The 24,572-nt window shown below is 41.9% G+C and overlaps 1 protein-coding gene across 5 annotated transcripts in view; it reads left to right on the forward strand.

Annotated features, from left to right (window-relative positions):
• EEA1 (early endosome antigen 1) overlaps positions 1 to 24,572 on the forward strand; it is a 110,300-nt gene that overhangs the window by 42,142 nt on the left and 43,586 nt on the right. For 3 of the 5 annotated variants that reach the window (XM_075600427.1, XM_075600429.1, XM_075600431.1), the window contains 6 exons: positions 363 to 518; positions 3,271 to 3,285; positions 11,326 to 11,442; positions 13,801 to 14,139; positions 22,731 to 22,880; positions 23,526 to 23,645. In XM_075600427.1, coding sequence (XP_075456542.1) covers positions 363 to 518; positions 3,271 to 3,285; positions 11,326 to 11,442; positions 13,801 to 14,139; positions 22,731 to 22,880; positions 23,526 to 23,645 — 897 coding nt within the window. The remainder of the gene's footprint in view (positions 1 to 362; positions 519 to 3,270; positions 3,286 to 11,325; positions 11,443 to 13,800; positions 14,140 to 22,730; positions 22,881 to 23,525; positions 23,646 to 24,572) is intronic. The other 2 variants (XM_075600428.1, XM_075600430.1) reach the window with 1 other exon arrangement.

A 24,572-nucleotide genomic window follows, 5' to 3' on the forward strand; every position in this document is an offset into this window, starting at 1 on the left:
TCCTTCATCTTAAAAAATACATTTACTTTCAAAAGAAACCAACAAAACAATAACATTGTTCATTTGTTTCCAAACCCCCTTTTGTGAGTAAGTTGGCACTGCCCCATTTAACGATGCTAAAGTAAACATGGCTCTTGAAGTTCATCTGGGTTACAACTAGGTGAATATTTTTTTTGGTAATTGGTGCCATAGGTAATCATACTGTATTTACAGCAGTAACTGTTTTTATACTTTGCCTGTGAAAACTTGAGTATTAGAACAGTTACCAGCAATATACCAGAGATCTGTACGTAGTCAGGAGAGAGTGAGTTTCTGGGAAGTTTTCTAGCCTTATGTATAGTTATAGTTTTGCTGCCTCACAGCTTCAGCGACCTGGAATTGAAGATGTTGATGTTCTGAAGAAAGAGCTTGTCCAGGTTCAGACGTTGATGGACAAAGCCACTCGGGAACGTGAGAAAGAATCGGAGATGCTGAAAGATGAGTGCAAACAGCTGCAGATGCACAACGCTAACTCGGAGGTAACCAAACCATGCTTAAAGCAAGTGTCTGAAAAACGATCTGCCACAAACAAAGCAAACTTTGCAAGAGTGCAAAATCAGTACTTTCACAATATTATGGTTTTAGTACATGCTCATTAGTCGTGCATATTTACTACAATAAAGGCTGATGTTATTTCCCCACTAGCTAGTTGAACCTTATTTTTAATGTAGCAGGGCACTTTGGTGCGGAGTTATCATTGGCTTACTGCAAATAAAATAGCATTTTGTGATCGTGATTCAACAAATGAAATATGTATGTTGATTTCTGCTGTATTCTTTTTCCATGTTACATCTCCATTCTTGTCGTTGCTGTAGCTTGGCTTGTGTGTTTTGTTACCTGACAGACTATTCGTTAATGCACAGTAATATCACTGCAGTTTTGAAGAGAACTTTCTGTACTGATGGACCATAAAAGCCACTAGTACATACCTCTTTAATTGTTACACAGTAATTTGAATACTGTTAAACTAACCATTCACACTGCATTCACTGCAACCTGTTTAGCAAGGGGTTAGATTGACCATCAAACAGGGGCCCTATTCTAGAGCATAGCTGAGGGAAGGTAGGATCCTGGAAAATCAATGTCCTAGTCCTAGTCTGTAGGAGGGGGTTTCCAAATCCTTCAGAATAAACTGTGTAGAAGAGGTTGATGTCCTCTGACGCATGGATGCAGCGAGATAATTAGAAGAAACACAGGAGAAAGACAGAGAAAAATTCACTGATATAACTTTATTTTATAAATTAGTCTCTCATATATATAAGTGTGAGACTAGCACTTACATGTGCATCTTGAAAAACCTTCAATAAAGAACATCCCTCTTTTGGTTTATCTTGTTGAACCCTTTAGTTAGAAAACAGATTACAAAAAAATGCTGTAGCATAATACCATTTTATTAAAACATTCTGAATAAAACTGTGCAGATTTACCACTCACAAAACCTAACTTGAGTCGTATGCATGTTGACTACAAGGCTTTCCAGCACAGAGGACGGTTTCCATTCCTCTCCCCTTGGTGGTTGGTATTACCAGAGACTTGAACCAGACAGAATTCAGCTGCTGTCCTCCGCGGGGTATCAACGTCCACCACGCTCTGACGGGAATGGTAAGACTCCCTTCACCTGATCCTCGATAGCTGGTGTTCATGGACTAGCCAGGTGGGTAGCGGTCTTCTCCGAAGGTGTGTAGTTCTTAGATTACATGAATGACGCTTTGGTGCAGTGAGCATCTTGAGGGTTGGGCACGTGCATCTGTGGTTCTGCTGAGAGTTCCTACGGTGGCTCGTGTAGGACAACCCAATGCGTTTCGCTTTTTGTACTTTGATACCCTGCGGAGGCCAGAAGATGAATTCTGTCTGGTTCAAGTCTCTGGTAATACCAACCACCAAGGAGAGGAACGGAGACTGTCGACTGTGCTGGAAAGCCTTGTATTTAACATGCATACAACTCAATGTAGGCATTTGTGAGGGGGAAATCTGCACAATTTTATTCGTAATGTTTTAATAAAATGGTATTCTGCTATGGCATTTTTTTTCATCTGTTTTCTAACTAAAGGGTTAAACAAAATGGACCAAAAGTACTGATGTACTTTATTGAAAGTGTTTCAAGATGCACATGTAAGTGCAAGTCTCATACTTACTGTATATATATGAGAGACTAATTTATAAATGAGTGTTATCAGTGGATTTTTTTTCTTTTTCTCCTGTGTTTCTTCGAATTATCTAGCTGGATCCTTGCGCCAGAGGACGTCAACCTTTTCTACATGACTTTTGGTCGTGAATAGCTAGAATATCCCGATGCTCGCAAGTCTCTGTTATAGATATGTTAGCCTTCTGTTTATTTCAAGCACAGCAAAATCAACTCTATGTAACACTTTATTAAATATGAATGAATGTCTACAGTTTTTGTAGTAACATACTTATGTGGCAGTAAAGGTTTAATGCAAGTATAGACAGATGTGAAGCAGCAATGCAAGGTTCAAACGCTATTTTAATTTTACTACTAATACAAATATGTGCTTAGCTTATACAGCGAAGCTTAGCTTCGTGGGAAGAAAGAATATAAAATTCATAAAAGACCTATGGATAAGTTAATTGAAATTGATACCAATTGTTATTAATGGCCGTTCACTTCAATGGCCTCTAAACTATACCAGTAACACTGATGATTATACTCTTAAGGAGCTAGATAACAGCATTTTAATAGCTGTATTTGGGGGAATGGGGGATAGTACAATGAGCGTATGTGTATTATTCCATCAATAGATACATTTTTGATGAGACCCCTATTGTCAGAATATAATGAAAAAAAATGTCATTTTGCACTCCTCGGGTAACCAAGCGTGGCAAATTCTTTGCAGACAAGCCTGTGATTTAATTGAGTAATTCAAACCTACAGGTTCTTATGACATATTATAATAACACAGCTGGTATTGGTTGGCCAGCAAAGTGCAAGGAGTCTTCATCCCTTCCTAACCCCCACCCCGTGATCCTAAAAAGCCAAATACAGTATGGGGCAAGATAATATCTCCAGATTCAATGGCTTGTTGGGTTGCTTACTTAATCTTTTGATACATGATTAGAGAGCAGTTTTTAACATTTGATAGACTCAAACTGGAATGCTGTTAACGGGAAATTGTAATGAATAGTAGCCGATTGTATACAGTAACATTTGCTTGTTTTCACCTTGCATCCATCATCTGTCATTCTATTTTTTTTGTCTGCTCACTCATGGAGACATTCACATTCAAGGTAATGTATTTAAAAAGACTTTCCCTCATTGCATTGTAATCTGTCACACACAACGACCCTGGAATATGGAAATGACTCAGAGTTCACTAACCCAACAGATGAATCACTTGCCAAATAGCTTAATGGTTATTTGTAACATGAATTCTCACTCGTAGATCATGAACGCCTAAATAGATTTTTCTGGTGAAGGTACTTTGATCTTAAAAACATACACGCTGCAAGCAGTTAAAACATTATTATAATGTGTGTTTTTGGTCACTGCGATGATGGGGGTTGCATGTTCATTCACTTGTTAAATCTGACTGAGGTTTAGTATTTGATGTTTTCTATACTGAATTAAAGATTTTGCTGGTTATAATACCAGTTGTAAAGTTTATTTATTTATTTTGTACGTTTTAAAACAGGAGACTTGTGATTTTAATGCTTGTGTGTTAAAATGTAAAAAAATATAGCAGAGAACTTTCATATTGGCACTATTCGGGGTTGAAAAATTCCAGTCAAGGAAAAAGTAATTCGTCCACCACAAGTTATGCATAACACCATATGAATTGCTTGTCTACATATACTGTACATAGAAAAAAAACTCATTCTCTCCATGATATACAGTAAATATGAACCTTGTAGGAAACCTCCCAATGACCACACACACCCCTTCCCCCACCTCATACCCACACAGACGCCTCACAGCTTACCTATGACAAGACCGCTCTGCCCCTTTCCCATGCTGTCGGTTACTCATGAAGGATCATCTCAACCAACCAGGATTGGAAAGTGTTACTTGCTTCTATATATTTTTCAGTTCGATTTCACTGTCCCAGGCAATATTGTTGGCTCCCGAGTCTGTCGAGGAACCACACACTAAGGGGCCTATTCTAGTAGCTCTAAAGTTGTCATTGCCATATCGCAAGTTTTGGCATGTTCAGAAGTCGCGGTATGAAATGTGTGAAAAAACAGTATTCTCTGTTGCAAATCTCATTTTCTAAACTGCATCTTTAAAAAAAAAGTGACAAATCGTCTGATTTTGTACTCGCTTTAGTAGCAAAATGACCTAACGATGGTGTTAACTGGAGGAAGAGGAAGAGTTCCTAACTTTTTATAGTATCTCCAGTTGTATATATGTCCCCTCAAACCTCCCTTCAAATAGATTAGGGAGAGATGCTTGTGCTGAAAAAGAAACATACTTCAGGTACCCTGGGAGATATGCTTATGTCTATACAAAGTATATTTAAATGAGCCACACATCCTAAAATATATATTTTAGACCAGGGGTGCAGTGAAAGTGTTGTCAGATTGTCTATCTAGTCAGGGCCCAGAGTTGCTGCTTCCCCTAAAAATGTACCCAGGAATCAGGTAGGATGCCTGGCTGCATGTAGACACATTGTCTCGGTAATATCTCCCCTTGAAAACGCTTGCGCGACTCGCCACTAGGGGTCCCTGCTTCAGCACAGCCCAGAAAGGTAAATAGGGCATAGGAATGTGCTGTGTCCCTGAAACAGTCTAGGGGTCCCTAGGTTAATTGTGATACCCAGTAAATGCCCAGGTCACCCAGAATTTGTATAGGGGTTCTGAGGTGCTCCAACAATCTGCAAGGTTGTGAAGGGACTTTTAAAATTCCAGTCTTAAGTTTATTGTATCGAGTGTGGGGAATATGGCTAGTAAGAAATAACGTGCAGCTTCTTATTCTATTTCTCATAACCAAAAGACTTAGGATATTTTTAAAGTGTATAGTTTTTGTGGAACAGTGTGTTATGAAACATATCTGTTTGTGCACAGAGATGAGCTTGGACGTTCAGAGCCAGTGTTCTGAGTGAGCCAGTGGGCTTCCAACTTGGGTGCCACTGTGTCTACTCATACGGTGGAGATGAAAGCCATAGAAGATGTGTCTGAGGTGTCGACCATTTGGACAGGAGGGTAGGACATGTATTCACGTCCTCAAATCAATGGACGCCCTTTGCATTTCCATTGATCCCACCAGACTGGCAGGATTCTGTCACCGCAGGTGGCATTGAGGGAGCCTGGGCCAGAGGTGCCAAATTGCCCATGCCCCTTGTTTCATTCAGATTTCCAGGTAACCCTGTTGTGTCTACAAGCTTGTCTCTGATTGGCGGCGGAGAAATTTCTCACGCTTTGGATTGGGCTATAGTATTTTTTTTTTTTTTTTCAACTTTCATTTTTATTTGTGGAAAGCAGATATACAGAAACTCACCACCCATAGTCGTACATTACCAACCAACCACATTTTTATATTGAACAGCTGTCGACATTAACAGCACTAGACGAACCACATACATGAAAACAAGACAAGACATACTCGACTCACAAGACTGGGGAGGGGGGGATACAACAGTGGTGGGGGGAGAGGGGGGAGGGGATCCTGCGTAGCTCTGGAGGAGGGTCCGAGCGGTCTTCAAGAGATTAATTAATTATTCTTATGCACGAATCTGTTTCGCAGTATAATCGTAGGGTGGCGCTGACTAGCGAGTCACTATGTCTGTATCCGGTCTGTCGTGTCCAAGGAGAACGCATCTATTCTTATTAATGCAAGATAGAGGTGGCGTCCAGTCCAGGGATGTTGGTTTGTTCCAGCCATGGGTCCCATACTTTTAAAAATGTTGTGCCAGAGTCGTTGACCCAACTCGTCAACTGTTCCATCTGGCAAACATGCCAAATTCTGTTCCTAATTTTGGGGATAATAGGGATCTCATTCTGCTTCCACAATGCTGCAGTCTCACAACGGGTGGCGGTCGCAAAGTGCATGACCAGTTTGTGTGTCGTTCTAGACATGTCCTGGGGCCGCCTGCCCAAAAGGAACAGCCACGGGTCCAGGGGGATCTCTAAGTCGAGAATCTCTTGCAGCCAATCTCGGATTTTTTCCCAAATCGGGACCACCCTTGGGCAAGACCACAGCATGTGTTTAAGGTCAGCTAATTCCCCGCACTGTTTAGGGCAGAGCGGCGAATAACCCCTGACAAATTTAGATAATTTAGCTGGGGTATGGTACCACCGCATAAGGACCTTATATGCGTTCTCCTTTAACACAACACATATTGAGCTTTTCGCTGCAGCTTGCAATATGTAGTCCCATTCTTCGTCCTCTAAAGTATCCCCTAGCTCTGTCTCCCATTGTCGCATGTATCGTAGGCGGGGGCTATCTATTTGAGCCGGACAGACCACCTCCCTGTACATTCGAGAAGTCAGTCCCCTTGTGTCCGTTGGAATTGAACACAGCTGTTCAAAATTAGTTCGTGCGGGGCGAACGGGAAATTTGTTGTAGAATGCCCTGACCTGGAGGAATCGAAATAACTCCGAATTTGGTAAATTTATAGTATTTTTTTTAATGAAAGTCAGAGGTATTCTAACCCCTTGCGCTCATTAGATAGTGTTTTCCAGTGTTTTCCAAGGTCTCTCAAAGTTTTCTAAGATTCTAAGCACCAAGTGAATTCCCACCCTTTGGAGAGAGAGAGGAGAGAGAGAGGTTTTGCTTAATGCATGAGCCTGGTAAAAAGGTGTAAATGGCCTAGTCTTCCATGACTTGGGGGTTATATGATGTCACGTTGCCATGGCAACACAGTGGCATTTGATTCCGGGTTACCATGACAACGAGTTGCTGGAGGCCTAGGTAAGTTAGTTACAGAGGCCTCGCGTGGTCCCCGACATTTAATTTAAGTGCCTTGGAGGGGAGCGCGGTACCTCTGTAACTGCCGCACACCCCTGCTTTACACCTGCTTTAAACTGGGGGACGCCCGATATTTTTCTGGGGGCTACGGGGCGATTGCAGAGGCCCCACTCTCTTCCCCAAGGCATTTAAATTAAATGCCCGGGGATCGCGTGAGGTCTCTGCAACTTCACTTACCAGGATTCCGAGGCTTGGTGTGAGGCGTCGTCATGGCAATATGGTGTCAAATGACACCGCGGGGTCATTTGATGCCGTTGCCATGACGTCACAAGACCCTGGCAAAAGAGGTGAGAGGGGACGCAGCTGAAATAGTTTGGTCTAAAGCTGGGGTGCACAATCAGTTGAAAGGCCCTTGTGATGAAAGGGGTACCAGTGTCAGATCCAACAGGATTAGAACTCACAATCTTGTCATTCAGCACAGGCACCTCCCAAATCTATTTGGAGGGAGGTTTGGCGGGACATACAGTTGTGTGAAAAAGAAAGTACACCCTCTTTGAATTCTATGGTTTTACACATCAGGACATAATAACAATCATCTGTTCCTTAGCAGGTCTAAAAATTAGGTAAAACAACCTCAGATGAACAACAACACATGACATATTACACCGTGTCATGATTTATTTAACAAAAATAAATCCAAAATGGAGAACCCATGTGTGAAAAACTAAGTACACCTTATGATTCAATAGCTTGTAGAACCACCTTTTGCAGCAATAACTTGAAGTAATCGTTTTCTGTATGACTTTATCAGTCTCTCACATCGTTGTGGAGGAATTTTGGCCCACTCTTCTTTACACCGTTGCTTCAGCTCATTGAGGTTTGTGGGCATTTGTTTATGCACATTTCTCTTAAGGTTCAGCCACAGCATTTCAATCGGGTTGAGGTCTGGACTTTGACTGGGCCATTGCAGCACCTTGATTGTTTTCGTTTGCATGACCCAATTTCGGCCAAGCTTTAGCTGTCTGACAGATGGCCTCACATTTGACTCTGGAATACTTTGGTATACAGAGGAGTTCATGGTCGACTCAATGACTGCAAGGTTCCCAGGTCCAGTGGCTGCAAAACAAGCCCAAATCATCACCCCTCTACCACCGTGCTTGACAGTTGGTATGAGGTGTTTGTGCTGATATGCTGTGTTTTGGTTTCCGCCAAACGTGGCGCTGTGTATTATGGCCAAACATCTCCACTTTGGTCTCCGCTGTCCAAAGGGCATTTTTCCAGAAGTCTTGTGGTTTGTTAGGTTAGGTTAGGTTTGCAAACCTAAGCCGGGCTGCCATCTTCTTTTTCTCCTGGCAACCCTTCTAAACAAACCATACTTGTTCAGTCTTTTTCTAATTTTACTGTCATAAACTTTAACATTTAACATGCTAACTGAGGCCTGTAGAGTCTGAGATGCAACTCTTGGTTTTTTTTTGCAATTTCTCTGAGCATTGCACTGTCTGACCTTGGGGTGAATTTGCTGTGACGTCCCCTCCTGGGAAGATTGGCAACTGTCTTGAATGTTTTCCAGTTTTTGAATAATCTTTCTTACTGTAGAATAATGGGCTTTAAATTGTTTGGAAATGGCCTTATAACCCTTCCCAGATTGATGGGCAGCAACAATTGCTTCTCTAAGATCATTCCTGATGGCTTTCCTCCTTGGCATTATGTTAACACATACCTGAATTCTCCAGACCAGCAAACTGCTAACACTTTGGCTTTTATAGAGGTGGTCACACTTGCTGTTGATCAATTAATCCAGGGCATTTGATTAGCAGCACCTGTCTGCTACTTAGCATCTTAATTCCTATGGAAGCAGTAAGGGTGTACTTAGTTTTTCACACATAGCTTCTCTATTTTGGCTTTATTTTTGTTAAATAAATCATGACACGGTGTAATATGTCATGTGTTGTTGTTCATCTGAGGTTGTATTTACCTAATTTTAAGACCTGCTAAGGAACAGATGATTGTTATTATGTCCTGATGTGTAAAACTATAGAATTCAAAGAGGGTGTACTTTCTTTTTCACACAACTGTATATACAAGTTGAATTACTATAAAGTTAGCAAGTTCCTCCCTTCCTCCCCTCTTCACAATTCCTATCTCGCCTGCTTTGAGGCTGTGAGAAAAAAAACGTGAGTTGTTTTAGATGCGATTTATAGACTGTTGCAGTTTTTGGAGCTATAGTACTAAAATATAGCGAATTTGCAAAAATTTGATTTTGGTCGTTCCACTTGGATTTGCACAGCCTTGTTAAAATACTTCTCAAAAATGTATTTATTTATTTTTTTGCATGGTTTGGCCATGTGAAAAGGGCTTCCAGAACATCAAAACGTGCAAATTTGCTTCTAAAGTGTACTTTAGACGAGTTAAGTCACATTCAAAGCTACTACAGTAGGCCCTGAAGTGTGGTTATTGGTATTGCTGTCAAATACCATGGAAGCTTCCAAAGTCTGGCTAGACCATGGTTTGCGGGGGCGGACACAAGGCATTGTAGGGCGCAACTTCGGTAGGTCCTATGGAGATTGACAGTCACGCCACCTTCCTGCTTACGTGGTGTGTTATGGCGCCTTAATGGACTCTGGAACCAGTGATAATGCTTTTGATTAGTCAAAGCTAATTAAAATATATATTAAAGCAAGCAACATTTTGCCACTCCTCATCTCTGGATTTCCACTGGTCACAGGTGAGCGTCACTAATGGGGTTTTTGGTGCTGTTGCCGTATTTAAATCTAGAGTTTTATTTGATCACTGCCACTCCTAGAACTGTAGGATAGTTTAGCACTATACTGTCTACAAGCCTATTTCCTTTATTATTTGAACATCCTTTAGCCTCAGAAGACAAATCACTTTTTGAGTGGAAATGATTGTGATCGCCAGGTTAGCTTAAGTGCGTTTGGCGACAGAAAGGTGAAAGATCCGAAAAACTGTTTGAGTGCAGATTAAATTAATCTTAAAACTATTCATTGCTCTGGTTATGTTGTTTCCCTTTGCCCAGTATGTTTTCATGAGGTGCATGTTTACTACAAGGACACACTTACTTTCTACTAGAAAATCTCAACTTATTAACACCTGAAAAACCTTCGGAAAAGAGTACTGCAGTAGATAACAGAGAGACACCTTCTATACAGCTGTGTTAAGGTGATTTGAGCAAAAAGGTTAACTTAAAAATGAATATAAAAAATAGGACCCCATGAGGTGTTCCACTGTTGATTTGAAATGGAAGTAATGATGGAATATTATACTTTCCCCGCAACGGCAGAATACACTTTGGTACTTCTTTCGATGGGATAGCAGTTGTACTTCTAGAGTTGTTAATGAGCGGAGAAGAAAGCCACTTGCAGTTTGCTAGTAACCCAGAAAATATATATTGATTTTTCTAGAACCTGGGATAAGTTAAATACAGCTGGTGGCTCTGTCAGGGTTTGGGGAAGGTAGTGCTACATGTACTGTTTGCGTAACATGCTGTGTCCACAAAGGGCAGGTGTGGCCAACTCTCTCCATCTCTGTGACCCACGCTCTCCCCCACAACATAGGGCGTCTCTGCCACCCAGCCATCCCTTTTGGTCCTATAGGGGCTTGCTATGCATGTTTGCGCTATGCAGCACATTACAGCTGCATGCAACATTGAAGGGGTAAAAACATGATATGCATTAGTGTTAGTCAGTGCACCTATTAGCTCATACAACTGCAATGGGCTTTCAAAGCCATAGGACCTTATTTATTCAAATGCAATAGTAACAATCGAAAGCAACAGTTCATTTTCTTGGATGTCCCTTCTCTTTTTCCTCCCAGAATTGTGATTTCTGCAGTGCCTATTCTGGGTATCACTATACAATCATAATACCACCCTAAAGAAGTAGATTGGATTGGAGGGGTAGGTACAAGCCCCTCTGCAGGAAGTAGTATTTTACCTCCCATCTTTATGGTTAACAGTGATTTTTTTTTTTTATATATAACGCAACACTCCAGATATGTGCTTTGTGAGTTAGTTTTGTTTTTTAATGAAAGGTGCTACAATATTTCCCTCTATAATGGGGTTTATTGTATGTAATATGAGTACTAAGAAGAAATAAAAAAAATATTACAATCTGTATCATTAAGTACTTTGCTTACCTGTGGAGTTCTCAAACTTTTCTTGAGGGGTTGCATATGTTTACAATACTGGCAAGCTTTACCCTTCTCTTATCCTTCACGCATTGCACATATTTCATTTTGACCAACGTTTCAAATGTATGAATCTTATGAACCTTCGGCTTGTTACTACGAACTACTCGTCAGTCAGGTTTTGTTTATGTATGCACCTGTACGTAACTTTTTGGATTTTTACATTTAATTTTTCCACTCCGTCATTTTTAGTAATGTCAATTTGCTTCTATGTTTAGGCTACTATCAGCCAATTAAGAACTGATCTCGCTAAAGGGCCTCAAGAGGTTGCGGTGTACGTACAGGAAGTACAACAACTGAAAAGTACAATGGCACAGTTATCTCAAACAAATGAGGTAAGCAACAATTACATTTATGTTTAATGTACTCTTTGTATTTGGAAAGCGAGAATCGTCTGGAACTGTAACCTCAATATCAAGATTAAGACCTTTCTTAGAAGAACCTGTCTTTGCTCTTCCCCCCCCCCCCTACAAGATGGGAACATGAGGGTCATCCAGAGCTAAACTGCATAACTTCAGCTCCTGCGACCCCCAGTTCTCTAGATGCTTACCGGTGAATTCACCGGGTTTAAATCTCCCTCCAGGGGAAACCAAATGGCAGCCAGATCTTGCGTGTCCTGCAGGCCAATAGGAAGTCACAACGTCCTTGGTTGCAGCCTACTATTGGACCTCCATTTAAATCCCCTTGAAAAAACAGGAAGGTAACACCAGTCGCATCACGGATAAGTAAACCCTAGTCCTTTTGAGTCTGGTGTTTCAAGTAAAACAAATTGCTGCTTACTCTCGGGAAGGAGATTTGAGGCATAAAGAAAAGGGTACAAGATGAGCATTTGTATATTGTTGCCTTCTGTAGATGTGGGATAATACTGTACAAATAGTTGGTTGGAGAGTAAGCAGGGGGGAGAGATTTGACGACCGATAGTTGGAAAGAGCTCACTTTTTATACGGATAGAAGTAGATGTCACGGTAACTTATGACAAGATATAATGAACACCAAATATCTGGGTTGAACTGAACGAGGCTTAGATATAATAAAATATATTTATGCCTTAAAAAGGTGAACACAGCAATATAGTACAATTAACAGGCAAGAAGGTAACACTTACTTCGGGTTGGGGAATGGAGAAGTATCAGCTTGCAATTCTCCAGCAATCCGGTGACATTCAAGATGAAATCAGAAGAACAACCAAAACTGTAGGGTTGACACAGTTTATATACCTTTGTAACCCTATTCTTAACATTGAACACAGAGTATTGGTGAACAATTATCTGTATCCAATCCCTAACGTGGAGACACAGTTGAACCCATGCCCCCCAGCTAGTTAGCCCATGCGTACTGGGACTCTGAGGGTCTTATTTCTGTAGCCCCATAATTAAAACAGGGGCGATGACCAGTCTACCAAATGAAGTATCTGGCAGGATCTTCATTGTTTGTAGGTGTAGATATAACACTTACAAACCACTCCAGTTTGATGCTTCTCCGCCCTCAGGTAAACAATTAGAGTGGCAGAGTCTTTTGATCAGGACTTGGTTCCAAGTGTAAACAATCAGGGCAGTTAACTTTTGATCGCAGGGCTTATGCTAAATCATCCGGCTGCCCTTCCTGACCTATTAGCATAGCAGATGGAGTCTGCATTTTCAGAACAGATCCAAAATACCATATACACTTTAATATTTTCACATATTAATAAGTTCCGTTCTGGGGGGCCCAGTGGGTCGAAATTTGCCAGTTTTTAATGCATACAGTGACTCTACATATTGGCCAAATTTCAACTCTCTGCGACCTCCAGAACCGGAGATACAGAAATGCACTTTAAAACATTTTTAAAATACAGGATTATAATGAAACATTGGAACATACATTTTCCTGACATGACAATGTGTAAGCCACATTCCTGGACCGCAGTCCAGTTAACCCCTTGCCTCCCTGGTGAGGTCAGGGGGTGGCCATATGGGGTGCAACCCCTTTAATACCGGGCCAACCCCCTCTCCCTCTACTGTAGAGTATTTAATCGCAAACTAAAGGAAGCCTGAGCATTGATGGAGAAGTGTAAAATATGACAATTGGTACATAGTTGCATCAATGGCATACATGAATCCTGAAGCTGTTTTCTTCTGATGGCGTTCTAACGTGTGAAACTACTGTATGCCATTAATAACATTGTCACTGATTATCAGTCTTGCATTGTAATAGAAAAGCTGTTTTTCTCTTAATATATTTTTACAAATATGCCAAAAGTGCGTGTTATCCCTTGATATGTTTTGCATTGTTACGCTGCTCTTGGAAGGGCTGTTTGCAATAAAAATTAAATAGGATACTCCTATAAATCACGTAAAAAACTGAACATGTCAGAACTGAATGCTTTGGTAAACTATCATTGGGTTACACAGCTACTTGTTCTCTTAATAATAGAAACTACTCTTATATTCTGAAGCCTTTTATTGGATCATATACTTCTAGGCTAATTTTATATTGAGCTAGCAAGGTACACAGCATCTTACTTTTGTTAGTCTGTTACCAAGCTCGTATAAATAAATGCAGACGAGTATACCTCAGTAAATACAATACTGCTTGAGGATTGAGCATTACACACAAAGTAATTATTCTGTAATGTGTCCAGAGTCCAGTAGATATGCAATTATGTGTTTGCCTTTTCGTGCATATGTGACTTGATATTTGCTTCGATTTGACAGAGTTTGTTGGAAAAGCTCTTAAAGAAAGATTTGAATTACACCCAGCTAGAGGAAAAACAAAACACAGAATCCACAGCTATGAAAAATTTGCAAGTTAGTCTCAACCAAAAGGATGTGGATTGCCAGCAGCTTCAAGCACGACTGTCTGCCAGTGAGGCGTCATTGCAGACTGCGAGGACCGATGTGGGTGAGAAGGGAAAAGCAAACCAGAAACTCAAAGAAGAGCTTTCTGAAGTTGAGACGAAATACCAACATCTCAAAGCTGAGTTCAAACAGCTTCAGCAGCAGCGTGAAGAGAAGGAGCAGCATAGCCTGCAGCTGCAAAGTGATATTAATCAGGTGACATACATTCATTTTATGTATTCTGCAAATATCATCGTATTATCTTTTCTTGTAAGCCAATCGGCACCATCATATCAATCTCTAGATTAGTAAAACAGGCGATGTATAATCGTAAGTGTGTCTATAAAATGATGTACGTGGATAGGAGAAAGCTGAGTAATCATGAGTGCATTGTAGTATACTGTGTGTGTGTGTACTTCAGTATTAGGTGATACCTTTTTTATTTGGACTAACAATTTATGTCATGGGACAAGCTTTCGAACGTTCTCTCTTCGTCAGGTCAGCAATACTATTTACAAAGAAATCTATAGCTAAAAAAGGTTTGGAAAGCAGAAAAATACAGAGATTTAGATAAGGTAGGTGAGAAAGGGATGTTTGAAGAAGGTGACAAGTAACATGGAGGGGGAAGGGGTGCTGCAGGGGATGGGGGGGGGGGAGTTGTGGATAAGAACATTGGCAGAGAGGCAGACAGGATAATTACAAACAATTGTAATCGTGTGTGAGAAACCCCATATCCGCATTGTCCTTTTGTTTTGGTGTCAGAGTCTTATTCTACGTTTAAAAAAAATCCGTTCTTGGGTGCGTTTAAACATTCCATTGAGGATTTTGATTTTTAAATCATTTATGGAATGATCTGGTAGTGAGAACTTATGTCCCACTGGTGAGCAGTATCTTCCTTCTTCATGGTGTTGTATAGAGTGTCTGTGCATATTCATTCTGCCTTGAAGCTTTTGGCTGGTTTCCCCAAGATTTACCCCTGAAGAAGTAAGAGAAAGTCTGAGGAAACGCGTAGGGATGGTATTATTGCACATGATTTAGTGCTCATTTGACTTTTACTAGCAGCCAAGAGGTTTGAGCAGGCCAAACATTGCTCCGGTACACTGGGACTCTTTCATTAGAGGGAACCTGCGCCACAGGGCTGTGGTTGATGGAGGAATTTGAAACCTGTTACACCACTGATGAGGAGTGACGACATCTAAAGTATCCCCAGCGGAAGAGCGGAGACGCGGCGGGCGGCACCTCGAGGCTACTCCTGTATATGATTATAAACTTATACAATGCTGTTTTATATCGTACTCTTGTGAGTTTTGAATCGTCTTCACACATGTTTTATTAAATTTTTAAACGTTATCACACGAAGATCGGGCGCTTTTTTCTTCTCTTTTTTTCTTGGGTTCGTCAAGGGAGTTTGTTGCAGCCAAGAAGAAAGCTGCCAGAATCTTTGTTTCATTTGAGATCAACACAGGGCACATATATTTTTTATTAGATCCACTCACATAATATATATATATATATATATATATATATATATATATATATATATATATATATATATATATACATATATATATATATATATATATATATATATATATATATATACACCATAATACTGAGTTAAGTTATGGTGAGTAAAAAAGTGACAAAAACCCTCCACAGGAAAGCAAGTATGCAAATACAACTGTATGCTCATCTGCATGTCTTAGGCAGGTCTGCAACCCCGCCTTTCCCCATTATCACCCAGCATACAGCACTTCCACTGCAGCAAGGGATTCTGGGAAATGACATGCAAATGAGCACACAGTCACTTTTTGCCTCAAAAACCATTTTTAACATGGTTCTCTATAGGCTTAAGCTTGCTGCATGGTCACAGCTTTGAGCACAGCCAGGGTTAAGGTGCATACCCAGAAAACCACCCACAGACAGCTGTTTCGACCTTTATGGGTCTCATCAGTGTGGGGTTGATTTTACTGGGTATGCAAAGAGGCTATGGGATAGGCTATACCATAATACTGAGTTAAGTTGCAGTGGAAGTGCTGTATGCTGGGTGATAATGGGGAAAGGCGGGGTTGCAGACCTGCCTAAGACATGCAGATGAGCATACAGTTGTATTTGCATATTTGCTTTCCTGTGGAGGGTTTTTGTCACTTTATTTACTCACCATAACTTAACTCAGTATTATGGTATAGCCTATCCCATAGCCTCTTTGCATACCCAGTTAAAATCAACCCCACACTGATGAGACCCATAAAGGTCGAAACAGCTGTCTGTGGGTGGTTTTCTGGGTATGCACCTTAACCCTGGCTGTGCTCAAAGCTGTGACCATGCAGCAAGCTTAAGCCTATCGGGAACCATGTTAAAAATGGTTTTTCAGGCAAAAAGTGACACTGTGTGCTCATTTGCATGTCATTTCCCAGAATCCCTTGCTGCAGTGGAAGTGCTGTATGCTGGGTGATAATGGGGAAAGGCGGGGTTGCAGACCTGCCTAAGACATGCAGATGAGCATACAGTTGTATTTGTATGTATATATATATATATATATATATATATATATATATATATATATATATATATATATATATATATATATATATATATATATATATTGGACAATAATATACACATAGATATATATTTTTCACATACATTTTTTTCACTCATGATTTTTATTTTTTCAATTTTTATATTTTTTATAAAAAAAATTTTTTTAATTATATATTATTTTAGTCCAATTATATTTGTATTGAGTCAGCATTGTATTTACATAATTGATCATTGTATGGGCACATCATTTTTGTTCATTATTACCTTATTTGCTAAGTTAGTGGTATTAATATCGGTTTATTACAACATCACTTTCAACTCAATATTCCTGGCTATATCCTTGCATTTAGGCGCAGTCTTTTTCTTTTATATATATATATATATAGATATATATGCAATACGATACCGTGTATGAGACGAATATCAAGAGGCAGCACTCCAATGGATGGTCATAAAAGGTTTGTATTATTAAGACATCATAACCAACGTTTCGGTCCTACATGCGGGACCTTTCTCAAGGTGATGTCCTTGCATTTAAGCGCAGTCTTTTTCTTTTTTTTGAAGTCACAGATGGAAAGGGGTTGTCCAGTTGTGCATGACGGACAAACATAACTACCATGCTTACAAAACATATCCCAATGTTTTTAGAAAGATCTTTGGGGAAACGTAGAACAAAACTCTATGTTGGCACTGTCAAAGTCTACGACTTTAATAGTATTGTACTTTTTTTTTTTTTTAATATTATAACCAATACCATTTTCTATATGAAACCTATTGTGCATGAGAGAGAGAGAGTCCACTCCAGCAGACACAAGACAGCACTCAAAGGTAAGTAAGAAAACTTGTATTCAAAAATAAAGATGGCCATTAGCCTCAAGCACCACCCTGAAGAAGCTCCCACGAGGACCGAAACGTTGGTCATGTTTGTGCTATGTTTATTTTTGAATACAAGTTTCCTTACTTACCTTTGAGTGCTGTCTTGTGTCTGCTCCTGCTGGAGTGGATTACTTTTCTCTTACTATTGGTATAGGACATGCACCGCAAACTGTTTATGGTATTGGGAGTGCCGGCTGCCCTATTTGTTATATGTATATATATATCAACCCCCTTATAACGCGGTGCTTGGGGTCCAAAGAATCACATCGTGTTGTAAGCGGATCGCGTTAGAAATAATGTACAGTTTGTATGCATTGTACAATAAAGTATTTAAGATACCAATAATCATGTTGTAAAGTATTCATAAATACGCAAATTGGGAGCCACGCTTGCATCGCGTTATAAGCGGATTCGCGTTGTAACGGATCGCGTTAGAATGGGGTTGAGCTGTATTTAGATCCATTACTTCCATTAGGGAGAAGGAGTGGCTCAGTGAGTAAAGACACTGACTGACACGGAGATTGTTGCAGGGGAACCTCGTTCAATTCCCGGTGTCTAGTATGACTGAGCCACTAATTGAGCCAGCTGTGCTGATGTAGGGATATCCTGAAAACCTGGCCTATTTGCGGCCCTCGAGGACGAGTTCAGGCCTGGTCTAGACGTTTTACCTATGTAAATACAGCTCAACCCCCTTATAACGCGGTGCTTGGGGTCCAAAGAATCACATCGTGTTATAAGCGGATCACGTTAGAAATAATGTATCATTGTATTCATTGTACAATACAGTATTTAAGATACCAAAAATCGTGTTGTAAAGTATTCATAAATACGATAATTGGGAGCCACGCTTGCATCGCGTTATAAGCGGATTAGCGTTGTAACGTTTCCGTCTCAGTGGGACCTTTCTCAAGGTGGTACACGAACCGTCGGTTTATGTGTCTTTTTCAATACAAAAACTTGTGATCAAACTACCAGAGTGCTGTCTCCTGATCTCGTACTTCAAACGGTATCGTATGATTTATTATTGCTTTATGGGACAAGCACCCAATTTTTTCTACTTGCAAGTGGAGTGCCGGCTGCTTCTTTGGATTATATATATATATATATATATATATATATTCATACCATCTGGTAAAAAATGGGAGCTGTGTCCAACTATAAACAGTCTTATGTCAAGCTCCTAACCTAGTGCAGTCAACACTGACTCTTTATAGCAGGCCTGCACAACATGCGGCCCGCCTGGCCTCTCTGTGCGGCCCGCGAAGACTCCGGCCGGGCGCAAGTTAATAAATAATTTTAAAAAGTTTAAAAAAATGGCGGCGATTCATTCCCCCCCCCCCCCCTCCTCATCCTCCCTCCCCGCCCCCGGGTTTTGCGGTGCGCGGGGGCAGCAGCAGCATGAGGAGGATGCGGCAGCCGTGAGTATTTTTTTTTTCAATAGCAGGATGCCGGGGGGTGGGTTAGAGGTCAGAGCATGCCGGGGGCGGGGCTTAGTACCGGGGAGGATGTGCTGAGAGGTAGGCTAAGAGGTGTGTGTGTGGGGGGGGGGGGGGCTTCTGAAAAACGGGCTGGTGGGGGGGTCCATGTGAAAAACGGGCTGGTGGGGGGGGGGGGGGTGGGCTGCTGACATGTGAGGGGAGGGTGGGCTGCTGACGTGAGGTGCAGGGGAGGGGAGAGTGATGTGAGTTGCAGGGGGGGAGAGTGATGTGAGTTGCAGGGGGGAGAGTGATGTGAGTTGCAGGGGGGGAGAGTGATGTGAGTTGCAGAAGGTGGGGGGGAGAGTGATGTGAGTTGCAGGGGGGGGGAGTGATGTGAGTTGCAGGGGGGGATAGAGTGTCATATTGAGGGGTGGGGGAGAGAGTGAAATATTGAGGGGAGGGGGAGAGTGAAATATTGAGGGGAGGGGGAGAGAGTGTCATATTGAGGGGAGGGGGAGAGAGTCATATTGAGAGGAGGGGGAGAGAGTGTCATATTGAGGGGAGGGGGAGTGTCATATTGAGGGGAGGGAGAGAGTGTCATATTGAGGGGAGGGGGAGAGAGTCATATTGAGGGGAGGGAGAGAGAGTGTCATATTGAGGGGACGGAGAGAGAGTCATATTGAGGGGAGGGGGAGTGAGTGTCATATTGAGGGGAGGGGGAGAGAGTGTCATTTAGGGGAGGGGGAGAGAGTGTCATATTGAGGGAAGAGAGACATGGGGGGGATGCTGACTGGGGGGGGGGCTGCTGACATGGAATGGGCTGGTGGGATGTGGAGGGGGGTATTGTGTGTTTGATGTGGATGGGGGGTATTGTGTGTTTGATGTGGAGGGGGGTATTGTGTGGGTGAGGGGAAGAGATGGGGGTATGAGAGATAGATGGGGAGTATCGTAAAGGTTGATAGTGAGGGGTTCTGGGGGAGATATGAGGATGATGATGATGAGAGGTGCTGGAGGAGAGATGATGATTTAACCCGTGCGGCCCAAATTTTTTTTCCTTGGAGCAGTTCGGCCCTTCTCACTTTACGAGTTGGGCAGGCCTGCTTTATAGGGATAGTAAAAGGTAATTTGGCACCACAAACCGGGCTTCCGGTGGCTCAGAGCAAGAATCACCAGCTGTGATCAAATTCTGTCTTCCTGTGCATGCGTGTCTGGATACAGCGATTTTCTCAATAGGAATGGTTAATCCTGGAAATAGAAGTCCTCCAAATGATTCAGAAGTCTATTCAATGCCCTTGCTTATATGCCATCTGTGTTCCCTCTGGGTCTCCAACCTTCGCTGGGCTGCAATCTCTGTCGGCGGGGATTCAGGGGATCACCACTACAGTTGTTCTCTCTGCACCGGACAGCATCCCTGGCGACGCTCGTAACCCCGAACGGCAAGGTGCAGAATCATCTCCGGCTAGCCGACACCACCAATGCTAGTGTAGGCTGCCGACCGTGTCCCAGGCAATTCCTAGTTGTTGTCAGTTCATGAGATACTGCAGTGTGTAAAAAGGAGAAAAACCACAGAAACCAAGAACAACAAAACACCATGGCAGACCAGCCAGCATATAGTAAATGTTAGATCATAAAGATGACCTCCGCAAATAATATTCAGTAAAAACAAAGTTAAAAAGTAAAAGAAAGTAAAGGAGAAAGACATACAGACGGGGAGGAGGGAAAATGGAGAGGGGCAGAAGGGACATATAAATCCACCATACTGGTCCCCTCACTAGCCCTAAAATCTGTATTCAAACTTTGGTAAAAAATAGTGATCACTTAAGTGTGTGTGTGTGAATATATGTGTATATAGCGGGGAAGGACTGGCTGTGGGGAAGGAGTGGCTCAGTGAGTAAAGACACTGACAGGCACTGAGTTTGACGTGGGGGGGAACCTGGTTCTATTCGCGGTGTTGGCTCCTTATGATCTTGGGCAAGTCACTTTATCTCCCTGTGCCTCAGGCACCAAAAACATAGATTGTAAGCACCACGGGGCAGGGACTGTGTCTGCAAAATGTCTCTGTAAAACGCTACGTAAAACTAGCAGCGCTATACAAGAACATGCTATTATTATTATATGTATGTATGTATGTATTACAATGCACGCGTGATTATTAGCTCTCCTATCCACATTTGTAAATATAAACATTCCTCGATGTTCATTGGACCAAAATGTTGTTGTATGATTGATGGAAATGCACATTCATTTTGAAATAGAACAGGACCCCTGCATTGCTAACTTGTAGCCCGTTTGTACTTCAACATTACTGGTCATCAAAGCTATAGAGAGTTGAATGTTGTGCATTTCACAACCGTTATTGTCTTATTGTCTTGTTGATTCCATAATGCTGCGGTTCCCAACCTTTTTTACATTGTGTACCCCCATCTAAAAAATATTTGTTCTACCCACCCTTGATTAATACATCTTATTGCTTACTCATCTGAGTATTGCTAACAAAGCTGGTTCACTAATCCCAGGCAGTATAGTGTCCTGAGCTTAGTAAGTGCCACGCTGGGCTCACCACAAACAAGGCGGGACCACGGTGCTGAGGTGGGAAAGGATATAACGCAACCCACAGCCACGAGGGCGCGTCTGGATTGTAGATTTGGCGGGGTAGCTGGGTCCGGGTTGGAGAGGTGCGGATGGTCGATATACTTGCTGGGGTCAAAGTAGGAGAGGTGCGGAACGTTGCAGGTACTATTAGCCATGTTCGGGTTTGGAGATGGTAGAGTCGTCGTTGTCCGGTTGCTGAGGTCAGGTTTGGAGAGAGTAGAATGGTCGTTTGTCCGAATGCCTAGGTCGGGTCTGGAGAGTTGCGGATCGTCGTGAAAGCTGGGTTGGTACACAGAATAAGGAACGGCAAGACTGGAGGCAGAGAAGAGGTAAGTACAAGCAATTGGTTCTATGCTCAGCCGATTTCGCCAGTGGGGCAGCTGAGCATATGTAGGAGAGAGCGTCCAATGAGGTACCTGCAGCGTGGAGGTGTGTGCATGGTGAGAACTGTGGTTGGGCAGGGTGCAGAGGGAATAGTTGAGTGAGGAGGTGGACCTTCAGTTAGAGCGCACGTCCGTGTGTGCGCGCCGCGTGCGCCAGTGATCGGCACTATATAAAGAATAGGCGTACGCCAGTGCAGCGGTTGTTGCCCGGCATGGCAGGAGGCGGGAGGGAGCTGTGCGGAGGAGCCCGCTGCGGTAAAGGTGAGTGTGGAGTACTCCAACAGCGGCGTGGCTCCCTGAGCCTCACAGTAAGGCCCGAAACTACACCTCGGTGTGTGCAGCATGGGTGGTATAGCTTCCAAAGCCATGCCCCACCACACCTCGCCTCTGTGAATGCAAAGCCTTGCAGAGAGCGACTTTGGAAGCTTCTGCTGTGATTGACAGCTGTACCACCCTCGCTGCGGTGCAGTTTGGGACCTTACTAAGTACGCAGTCCCCATTCTACTCAGGATCCCGCTATACTGCCTGGGTGTCCTCTGTTACATTTGTTGGGGGATGGACCCCTTGAAGAGACACCTCACATACTCCTACATTTCCTGACCACTTTGGCAGCAAAGAGGTTAATAATCCCTAGTTTAAATTGTCTGGATTTAGGTTTAGTAAAAGAGAAGGCAATATCCTGTAAAGAGTATTAGGAGTAATGGCATAATATAATAGGGGGAACTTTCTGAGCAATGTTCAGTAACCCTCAGGCATTGCCAATATGGGGTGGACAACACCTCTTATATATTGGATGGAAATAAGACACATTGCTATTAATGGTGTAGATTAGAAAATAGGTTCACACCATGTTTCAATCAGGATTTCGTTACTATTTAAGATGACAACTAAAGTAAAATACACCATGTTAACGTGCAAATCCTGTTGGTGTATGTGGTTGATCAGTGGAAAGTACCTGTCGGCTTACGTTTTAGCACTTTTTTTTGGTTCCCAGTTACATAGCAAATTACTGGAGACTGAGCGCCAGCTAGGGGAAGCGCACGGGAGGTTGAAAGAGCAGAGACAGCTGTCTACTGAGAAACTTATGGACAAGGAGCAGCACGTGGCAGACCTCCAGCTGAAGCTCTCGCGTGCTGAGGAGCAGGTAGGGTTGTTCTCGTTTTATATTTGTTGCAATTGCCTGTCCCTGAAGTGAGTGCCGGCGCTTTGTGGAAACAATGTACTGTTTTAGCATAAATGTATTTTCCTGGTTGTCTAACTTAATTTGTGTAGCTCGAAAAACCTTCCTGTGCTTCTGTTGCATTTCAGATATCTTCCTCGTTTGAATCTGTAGAATACACAGTATAACTTGTACGTCCATGCAATGCCATCACCGAACAAATGTGTATTTATGCTGTATCTATTTATCTGGATTTAAAGATGTAGCCCGGTGGTAATATCAATGCCTTGTTAATTGAACCCGGTTTGAATCCAATTGTCGGCTCGCCTTGTTAGTTTGGGCAAGTGACTTTATCTCGCTATGCCTTCGGCTCCAACATTAGATAATAAGATATTCAGGGCATGGGGCTAATTGCCTGCACAATTATCAGTATAACACTACTAATAATATAAAATGTTATACTTCTTATATATGTCTGCCAGTTCAGAATGAGGCTTAATATTCCAGTGTTTATTTTTTGGTTATAAGAAAATAACAGAATATAACACATTTTCCTAGTTGTCTTTGTAGGGACGACACATTGAATTAACAAATATCTACTTGCTTCTCTGTTTTTATTATTTGTTTTAGCTTAAGGAAAGTAGTTTGACAACTACTGATCTGCAGCATCAACTGGAAAAAATAAGACAGCAGCATCAGGAGCAGCAGACTCTTCAGCACAGCGCCACATCCAAACTGAGGGAAGCCCAGGTAAAAACGGCAATACATTTATTTTTCAAGTGAAGTAACAATACCGGTAGCTTTATAGTAGATGTTCCATTTGCACCTATTGCTGACCGTTGTTCACTGTGGTCCTAATGTGTTAATTATGGGTATTTTCTTTAAGAAAAGCAGACTGTTGTAAGTATGTATAATGGCTTATGAAAGTTTGAAAGCTTTGTATTTACAGTGGAAAGTGGTTTTATGGTTTATGTTTTTTTTTTTGTGCCAACCAGGTACCCAGCTTTTTACAATTTCTACAATACAGGAAATCTGGGATAAGTGCAGCAAGGCATAAATGTAACATTGGAAGTAAAGAGTCCCTCCCATGAACAGCTTACAATCCAAATGTTATATGGGGAGACTAACAGAAACAGTAGGAGAACATTTTAGTGCATTGGTTAGTGTATATAAGAACACACTGTAGTTTAGTGAGTAGTGATCATCTGGGACTATTTAAATGCATAATTGAACAAGTGATTTTTCAGATGTGTGTTGGAGATAGAAGGTGCTTTGTGGCGGACATTGATTGAGAGGAAGTTCCAGAGGTGCAGTGCAGCGAGAGAAGACAGTAACGTAGAGAGATAGAGCGGTATAACAGGAGATTAAAGCTAAGTGATCTGGTGAGGAGCAGAGAAATTGAGATCTTGAAAGAAAGAATCAGAATTTTGAAGTTAATGCAGAGCTTAGTGGGAAGCCAACAGCGTGTTTTTAAGAGAACAAGATACTGATGAAAGAAAAGTGAGGTTATACTCTCAACAGTATTTTGAAAAGATTGAAGGGTAGAAAGCTGTAAGGCAGGGAGACTAGTAAGGAGGAGTTTGCAGTAGTCCAGATGGGAGAGAATAAGGGCATGCATTAAAATATTAGTAGCAGAGAAACAGAGAAAAGCAATATTTTAGCAATATTAGAAAAAAA

The sequence above is a fragment of the Ascaphus truei genome, chromosome 5 (genome assembly GCF_040206685.1).
Source record: "Ascaphus truei isolate aAscTru1 chromosome 5, aAscTru1.hap1, whole genome shotgun sequence".
Taxonomy (NCBI): Eukaryota; Metazoa; Chordata; class Amphibia; order Anura; family Ascaphidae; genus Ascaphus; species Ascaphus truei.